The sequence below is a fragment of the Scardinius erythrophthalmus genome, assembly GCF_964197995.2.
Source record: "Scardinius erythrophthalmus genome assembly, chromosome: 15".
Taxonomy (NCBI): domain Eukaryota; kingdom Metazoa; phylum Chordata; class Actinopteri; order Cypriniformes; family Leuciscidae; genus Scardinius; species Scardinius erythrophthalmus.
This window is the reverse complement of record NC_138235.1, coordinates 15,798,655-15,808,445: the sequence shown is the minus strand read 5'-3', so window position 1 is coordinate 15,808,445 and position 9,791 is coordinate 15,798,655. Positions and strand designations below refer to the sequence as shown.

The 9,791-nt window shown below is 37.5% G+C and overlaps 1 protein-coding gene across 1 annotated transcript; it reads right to left on the bottom strand.

The window, feature by feature from the left end:
• Positions 1 to 511: 511 nt before the first annotated feature.
• Positions 512 to 8,836, bottom strand: LOC308702738 (NUAK family SNF1-like kinase 1; the record flags this gene model as incomplete). The annotated part of the gene is made up of 7 exons (XM_081385813.1): positions 512 to 1,125; positions 1,205 to 1,337; positions 3,267 to 3,386; positions 4,306 to 4,371; positions 5,445 to 5,596; positions 5,736 to 5,856; positions 8,642 to 8,836. The coding sequence occupies 7 exons, from the start codon at positions 8,834 to 8,836 to the stop codon at positions 512 to 514; spliced, it is 1,401 nt and encodes a 466-aa protein (XP_081241939.1).
• Between the last annotated feature and the right edge of the window lie 955 nt (positions 8,837 to 9,791).

Sequence of the window (9,791 nt, the reverse complement as noted above, 5' to 3'; positions counted from 1 at the left end):
CCGCCTCGCTATTATCCCTTAACGTTACATAACAACAATTAGCAAAAGTATGTTTATTAATGAACATTAACTCATATTAATATTTATACATTTAGCATTAACTCAGATTAATAATTAGACTGTTCACTGTTAGTTCATGATACGGGATAGTTCACTTCAAAATGAAAATTATGTCATCATCTACTCTCCCTCAAGTTGTTTCAAACATTTGTGAATTTCTTTCTTCTGCTGAACACAGAAGAAGATATTTTATAGTTTTGTTTAGTATTTTATTGCATAGTATTTTTTTTTTCCTACTATGGAAGTCAATGGCCATCAACTGTTTGGTTACTGACATTCTTCAAAATATCTTCTTTTGTGTTCAGCAGAAGAAAGAAACTCATACATGTTTGAAACAACTTGAGGGAGAGTAAATGATGATAGACTTTTCATTTTGAAGTGAACTATTCCTTTATTGAACCTTATTGTAAACCTTGACCTGTTTTCTGTAGTTGAATTCATACATTTATAGTCAGTGTGAATGATCAAAATAGCTATTCTGGGGAAACTGTAGTCCTGTAGACTCGTGTGTTTTCCACAGGGAGATCTTGATCTCAAACTGCATCTCCTGCCGTCCACCTCCATCACACTCTCGGCTGGTTTTGCTGAAACTGTGTGACCATGTAGGAGCCGATGTGATTGGAGAAACACCGGAGAACTTTCCATTACACTTAAGAATGCCCTTCCTGTTTCTCCCAGTATCTGTCCCATTTCTCTCCGCATCTTGGCTAGTGTCTGCCTTACTGTTCCCAGCAGTCCCAGACCCGTCCGAGTGCTCAGAGGGAGATGTGTATTCAACCTGATGGTAGAGCTTCTTCAGGATGCCCTTCTTTGGCAGTTTCATGTGCTGGTTGTGGGAAGAAGCTTCAAGAGGTGACAGCAGAAAAGAGCTGCTGAATGTTCTTTCCTTATGTTTCCTTCTCGGTAGGGTAGATGCACATGGTTTACTCTCTGTAACTCCTGAGAATGAAGCATCTGGGAAGCTGGGACAGTTTCGGTTTAGCCACCAATGGTTGGTTATGTCCTCCACGGTGGCTCTGTCCTCGACTTTCACTGTGAGCATCCATCCGATCAATGAACAGGCCTCTGTAAGAAGAATGGAAAGATTCACGGTAAATTCTCACTCATGATGGAGAGTAGATATATGAAAGTATATGAATCTCACCCGATGGGATATCAGGGGTCTTGTATCGTCCCTGGCGGATCTGCTCTTTAAGGATGCTGTAACTTGTGCCATCAAAAGGCATGGAGCCGTAAACCAGAGCATATAACAGCACACCAAGAGACCAACAGTCCACCTGGAACAGAAGAAGAGCACATGCAGAATCGTTTATGACATGTTTTACTCTACGGATTTCAAGTATTAAATGCCCTTGTGAATAAGAACCATGTTGGAGATTATTATTTTCAAAAAAAAGTGGTAAATTATGTTTTTTTAAGCAAACAAACTTCACTTCAACGCTTCATAAAATTGAGGTTAAACCACTGGAGTCCCATGGATTACTTTCATGATGTCTTTACTACCTTTCTGGGGCTTGAAATGGTAGTTGCGTAGCTGTCAATGGAGGGAAATATCTCTCATACTTTCATATCTAAAATATCTTCATTTGTCTTCTGAAGATGAACGAAAGTCTTACGGGTTTGGAACGACATGAGGGTGAGTAAATGATGACAGAATTTTCACTTTTAAAAAGTGCACTAATTTAAAGTATATTTTAAATCATTATGTTTTAATAATCTTTTGTTGTGTTTTAAAGAAGTACTTATTTTGATGGGTTGACTAACAAACTAAAGCAAATGTAAAGTGCTTTATTATAATTTAATTGTAGTGTGTTATTTGATATTACATTTAAAGTAAATATAATAAAATGCAACTTTGTCATTACCAATCTGCAATTACAAATATACTGAAATACATAACATAATACATTTCAATAGAAATTACATTAAAATAAATTTACCACAAATGCTCGTCAGAACACTTTAAACCACAACTGAAGTAATTATGAAATTACATATAAACACTTAAGTAGGTCAAAAAAAACATTCTTAATTTTAAATATTTGCGTTTAATATAAATTTCTATAATACATTTTCATTTCACTGCAAACAGTAGCCTATTCTCTTAAAGGGGTCATATAATGGTACATGCACTTTTACAAGTTGATTGTACTGAAATGTGTGTTGGCAGTGCCTGTACACAACCATCATAAAATGATAAAAATCCATCCAGTGTTTTTTTTTTATCTTCTTATATGTTTTCACCCATCTCAAATCAAGCCGTTCGATTTTATGACGCCACACTGTCAGACGCCCCTCCCACGATTGTTGATTGACAGCAGCGCTTCAACACAGACCCGCCCCCTCGCTCGTGAGCGAGCTGTCAATCATAGTCCACGCGGTCATTGTTGATACCCACTGGAGCACTGTCTATGAGCAGAATGGCGTCTTAGCGATTGTGGTGTTCTGTTCTTGGGTGTAATAAGGAAGACAGCAGTCATTTTGATGTTCCTAAATCCGAACCGCTGAAGACGCAGTGGCTGAGTTTGTTTTCGAAGGGAATATTCCCCACGATCAACGTCAATGCTTTCATGTGTGCGCGAATCATTTCACACACCAGACTGCTTTACAAACGAGGGTCAGTAAAGCTGGTTTTGCTAAGAAGCTGCTCCTGAAAAAAGGATCGGTACCAACTATTCGTGTTCCTGCTGCACCTCCAGAAGAACTGAAGTGAGTGTAACGTTTTATTAACCTTTATATTAATCTTTGCAAAACGCTTCACGATGAATGCGGCCGTTTACACTCAGGGTACATTACTGCATGTTTTCTATGTATGACGTTCTCAATATAATTCATAATCCCACGTTTATAATGAACAACGCGTTATGGTTATTGTGTTATTGTATTACAAACGGTGTACGCACAGAACAGAGGGGCGGGGTGAGCAAAGCTCATTATCATTTAAAGACACATGCACTTAAACGGCGTGCTGAAAACAGAGCTATTTTTGACCAGGTATGAGTGTTTTCTTACAATACTAATGAGAATTTTTAATTAAAGTATATTACAAACTTTTAATTTAGACCCTAAAGAATCATATTAGCTACAAAAATGGCATTATATGACCCCTTTAAAGTATATTATTTCCGTAATAAGTACTCTTTTTATAAGTATGCTAGTATACGTCCTTTCACAAGGGTGAGCCAACTGTGGAGACTGATCGACACCTCAGGGCCGTGGTATGGAAGTCCGTTGACAATCTCTGGTGAAGCATACAGAGGACTCCCGCAGAAAGTGTCCAGACGTCGGCCTCTCGTGAAGCGGTTCGACAAGCCAAAGTCAGCCAGCTACAAACAAACAGAGCAATTAGAGATAAATCAACTCTGTATTAAAATGGGTGACTCACGTCAATTTATTTAATAGAATCTATTTCTGAATCACACAGGGTGGATCCAAATAGCAGACGTCCAAAGGTGGTTGATTTTGAAGTATAAATGCAGTTGCAGAGATTAATAATATTACACTGACCATCAAAAACTGTTCATGGCAGACTCTATATAACGAATAATGAATAAAAGTCATCTTTCATCATATTTCCTACATCCAGTTAACATGTGGAGACAAAGGATACCTTCAAACCTGTCTGTTACCAACTATGAATCATGGTGAGGTTTAAGCATTTTGCAAGAGTCATCTGATCCAATGATTGCTCTGTATGGTTTGTAATGACCAAGGAATGAAGCTGTTCTATTGTTCAAAATAATGCAAACATTGTTCCCTTATAATGTTCCCATATTCCAGGATGATGATGCTCCAGGAAACAGTGCTAAAGTAGAAGCGTGATTTCGTAAACACCAGGATGAAGTCAAATGCATTCCATGGCATCTGCACATCCTTAAACCTTCAGGGGGATGTTTGGGGTTCTATAGTCGATTAATACTTCATCATCCCTCAATATAAAATTCCCAAAAATAGGCGAAAGAACCAATGTCCAATAAAACAGTTCAAGAGAGATTCCAGGAAGAAAATGAAGATCATTAAAGCATAATTCTACCTGATCCTATAGAGTCTTTATTTTATATAGTGTTTCTGTTATTTTGTCCACTGTACTTATGATTTAAAAATTTCTAAGTGCATTAAGTTTGAATTGCTTTTCTCAAAGGATCGACCAGTTTCTGTAATGTGATGGTAACATGAATGAAAAATGAAAATGCATGAAACATAATGTCAATTCTTTATTAATCAGTTTGGGCTTGAATTGTTTACCTTCACATTTAAGTCCTTGTCCAGAAGCACATTCTCGAGTTTGAGGTCACGATGAACCACACCATTCTGAGGGATAACAAGAGATTTCTTAAATTTCTTTAAAATAAATGTTAAAAATCATATTCAAATTGTTTTTGTCAAATGTAATGTGTTTACAGTGTAGTCCTAATATTGAAAAATCTTTGATTTCAAGGCTGATTTTAATGTACAGACTGCGTTGAGATAGAAATTCTTACTTAATATATATACAAAATATACTATATATAACCAGTTTACATATACTATAGATAAATAGTAATATCTATAATATATATATTATATAGTAATATATATAATATCGAGTAATATATATATTATAGATATATAATTTGTATACAGTACTATTTTTTAACTGCTGAGGCGAAGTCTGTTTGCAGTATTTTCAGTGTTATTCAGTTTCGTAATATTACTAAGATTGCCAAACATTTCTCACTGCCAGCACTGTTATCTAGGTGATGAATACAATAATAATCTGGACGTTGTTTTGTTTAGGGTGTATTTAGGAGAACTAAAAGTTACTAATAACAAATTTGTCAACTTAACTGAACTGAACTTCCATATATAATTTGAATGTTGTTTATTAAAAGATATTACATTCAGGTACATTCGACTAGTAAAGTGTTGACCATGCACATTTGATACATTTAGTAGCATTTGTAGGTGAAATACATAGTTAAGAGCAGCTGATTGGTTCTCCTAAAGCCAACTGCATGGCCAATCGTCTTTTTGTTCAGTCTACGTAACCTGTTTATTTCCGTCCCGAACTGGCTCAACTCTGTGCAGTGCTGCATGGGAATTTCCCTCGCCCTTCTCCGTCCCCAGCACCACCTGCCTAAATCTGCTACGGGGTTCTCCCTACTTTCCTTGCAGCAGCTCATATCCTAGTGCCTGTATTTGTGGGCATGTTTTAGCATTAGCCTTCACTCAATCCAGCAGCAGATCTAGTCCGCCAAGACAAAGCCTATCTATATTCCATTCATATCAATAAAATGCTGTTTAAATCTATTCCGAGAATTGTCATCATTGAAATGCCTATTCAAGAAAAACTGCTCATATGTAGAATGAATGCCATGAGAATTTAAGAACAGAAATGTGTTTACTTTATGGCAGTAGTGCACAGCAGAGGTGATCTGTCCGAAGAAGTGTCTGGCCTCGTCTTCTGACAGTCTCTGTTTCTCCTGAATGTACTCATAAAGCTCTCCTCCACTCGCATACTCCATCACCATCACAATCCTCTCCCTGCTCTCAAACACTGAAAACATGTCCACACACATTTCATGAATCATTTGTTGGGTTAATGGAAAGAGAAAGCATATTAATTTCTATGATACAGCATTTTGCATTAGGATATGTGACAAACAAATTCGTAGTGTGAGACTGTTGTGTTTTACCCTCGTATAGACGGATGATATTTGTGTGCGTAAGAGAGGCGGTGATTTCAATTTCTCTCTGGATGTGAGCCCTATCCAGATCATCCCTTAATCTCTCCTTTCTAATGGATTTAATAGCCACCTGAAGCACACAAACAGACACATCGTAATCAAACACATCATTGAACAAAACACGAATGTCTGTAAGAATATGGGTCAATGATGTGATGCTCATTTATTAAGTTATTCAAAAATACATGGAAAATGCTATTAATATTGACTTGAATACATTTCTTCTTAGCGCGCCTCTTGAGACCAAGGGAGTGAGGTTTACATACACAGCTCTTACTGGCTTACGTCCGTTACACTCACCCCCCTAAACCTCACTCCCATCCGGGTCACGGCACCAAATATAACAGTCCTACTCGACCCGTTCTGGGGAGCATTTCCCAAAAGCATCGTAAGCCAACTATGGTCGCAAGTTCTGTCGTTATCAGCATAGTTTAATGAGTCTGTGTTTCCTAAAAACCATCGTTCTAACGAACATTCGCAAACAGCATCGCAAAGTTGTGTGGTCTGAACGACAGCTCTCGACCTGTGGTTAGAAGCAGAGTTTCTTGTTAGCATGACGTGGACTTAATAAATCCTTATCTTGAGCAAAATAAGCAAGCTGACATTCAGTACAATCTATATCTTTTATTTTGAATACATGTCATGTCTGTAATTTAAAGCAAAACATCTAGCATCTAGCACAGATTAATTAAAAGAAGTTATTACTCCAATACCTGTGTGAGGTCATTAACCAACGTGGTTGAACGACCAATTAGCGGAAATATGGTGTCGGGAAACAGTCGTGACTAGCTAGTTGATTTCTTCAATGATGCATCGTACTATGGTAGTTAGGCAGCGAGTTACGTCGTTGTTTGGCTATGTCTCCAGCGTGGAATACCGCAATCAATATCAACTTGAATACATTTCTTCTTAGTGCGCCTCTTGAGGCCAGGGGAGTGAGGTTTACATACATAGCTCTTACTGGCCTACATCTGTTACACTCACCCCCCTAAACCTCACTCCCATCCGGGTCACGGCACCAAAAGTGATCGGTCCTACACAACCCGCTCTGAGCGTGTCTCTAGCGTGGAATATCAAACTTTTATCGCTGAAACAACTCTAACGGAGGTGGCCGAAACCTGCTGTCTGTATTACGGCACTGGCAGTGGCATCTGGGAATCTGCCAAGCACCTCTGACCCCAATCTGGAGATGTGGAGAGACGCCTCGCTCCCCTGTCACACATGCACACAGCACCCGGCTCCCTCTGAATGCTGTTAGTGTTTGTCTGCAGGAATCCCAGCTATGCGAAGGCTCCTGGATTCCGGAATACTTCACCTCTGAGTCCAGATGAGTGACAGAGAGGCTCAGCTGCTGCTCTAATCTGATTGGACAGTTTTTTCTATTAACGCTCTCATATGTTTTCAGGCTGTGAAAGAGTGCAGACAGCAGGCTAGGGGAAATATCTCCTTTGTTTTTGTTAAATGACAGACTGAGTGATAAGTATTTAACTAAGTGTGCTAACATGAGGTCTAACTACAGTAGACACACACACACACACACACACACACACACACAAAGCACCTATTGGATGACCCCAAAAGTAAGACCCCAAGAGTAATTAACTGAGGTGAATTGCTAAGTAAAGTTGTGTTGAATGACAGACAGGCTGTCAGCATTGACGTCAGAGGACATCCTGGTATTACTCTTTTAAAATAGAAAAATTAAGTCATTATACATTTTCTATTAAATAAATCAATCAAATTTAGCCATTATTAGGAACTATAATAAGAAAAAAAACATGAACTCCATTTTTTTGGGAATACTCAAGCATTTCAAGTTAAAAAAAATATTGATTTTATTTATTTATGCATACTTGTGAATTTACTTCATTTAAATTTAAAATGTAATACTTTAGTGTTTTTGCCAGAACTTTTGTCAATACATTTCCATAACTCTTCATTTTCACTGCATAATACTATTTGTCGAATCATTATAATTTTATAGAAAGGCATAATTTATATATTATCTCAGCAACAGGCTCAAGTATGCCTTCATCAACTCTAAAACCAGAACTGATTTCATTTAGCATCATTATTGATATGATAAAATTACTATTATTATAATGGTTCACTTTTAAATGAAAAACAATCAATACTGTGGATGAAAATCAACGATGAGGTCTCCTCTCCCTTTATTGAGACTTGTTTTGACACGTCATATTGAAATTTTCTCAAATAAAGACAAATAAAAACTTATTTACAAATTCACAAAACCAGATCGGATGCTTCACAAAAGCAAAACAATTTGCCAGTTTTGTATGGCTGGATTTCAATCTCATCAAATAAAGTATGAAAAATCGTGAACCAAGCCCAACTTCTTTCTTAAAAACTGAATTTGTTAAAGCAACTATTATACCCTATATCATAATAATGAAAGTCATCATTTTTAGTTTTCAAGGTTTAACAAAGCACAATCAAAATCCCTAAACATCATTGCATTAAATTATATGAATATTTCTATAATTCCTCAAGATTTTATGTCCTTGAATTTTACAGTTATGGAAACCAATTTTTTTAAAATCCCTGATATTTCCATTTTTTATGCACTGCATATGTCAAATAATCTTTTTTTTTTTTTTTTTTTTTTTACCACCTTGAATTGCATTGCTAAGTAGATAGATAGATAGATAGATAGATAGATAGATAGATAGATAGATAGATAGATAGATAGATAGATAGATAGATAGATAGATAGATAGATAGATAGATAGATAGATAGATAGATAGATAGATAGATAGATAGATCATTCAAATGTTTCATATCAGCATTTAGTGACATGTAATTTCAAAACTACAAGAACAGCAATGTCGCTCACCGTTTTTCCACACTGTCTCGCCACCGCGCGCTTGACTTTGCCGTACGTGCCCGTGCCCAGCGTCTCCAGCACTTCATACCGGCGCTTGAGCCTGTGTGTGTGATGGTGTTTCTTCACTCCGCATGAAGTCTGGCGCTCCGCTCGCTCCTCCGGTGTGTGTGTGGGGGCCGCGTCAGTGACCCGCTGCCGCTCCATGGCAACCGCGCGCGGAGGCTCCGCTCACCTGCAGTGAGGCTTGTTTTGAACGGGACTTAAAAACAGTTTTTCTGACATTTACGGGGATAAAATAATAGGAAAGACACTAGCATGTTGTGTTATGTTGAACGTCTCAAACATCTGCCAATATTTATGCGGTGGGATGGTGAGACTCGGAGTGGGAGGGGTGGAGTCCTGCTGTCAATCATCAGCGGTGACGCGCATCAGTGCCAGCCAGACTCTGATGGATGTGGGACTGCTGACCTCAATCCTACCTTACAGAAAACACTACAAAATCCAGTGTGACTGCAACTCAATGGCTTTTACAACCATGGCTTGCTGTTCAGAGAGAACGTTATTTTTATTCTCGCTTAAGAATTTTTCTGTACTGTGGCCAAAAAAAAAAATGAATTGGACACTTAAGCCACACCGAAGTTTAATGTTTTTGCATTGGATTATAAAATATCAAACAAATTGCATTTATTTTGAAGACAAAATTCCATCAAAACATTGCACGGAAAAGTAGCAAAAATGTCTCAGAAAAGTGTTAGTTCAGAGAAAAGGTCTAGCATAATAATGCTAGAAACAGATACCAATTTCTTAGAGATATTGTACTCAATATAATGTAAATCTGACATAGGCTATTTATACTATATGTGTCTAAAGTCTCCACTTTCAGTGCATTTCTGTTACGAACAGTTTGGAGTAAGCTATTAGGGAAAAATATATGTAAATGTCAAAGATATTTTAGTGACTGCATTATGATCATATACAAATACAACTGAACATAATATTTACATATTAGTTGCTGAGCTTGTATTAGTATTGTTGTGATTAGAAATGAGACCAAACTGAGATACATCATCATGGCTGAGTTCAACTTTTGAATGTAACTTATAGGGTTACGTAAATAATCTGGAGCTGGACTCAGAGTCAGGAGCTGACTCTAGGGAAC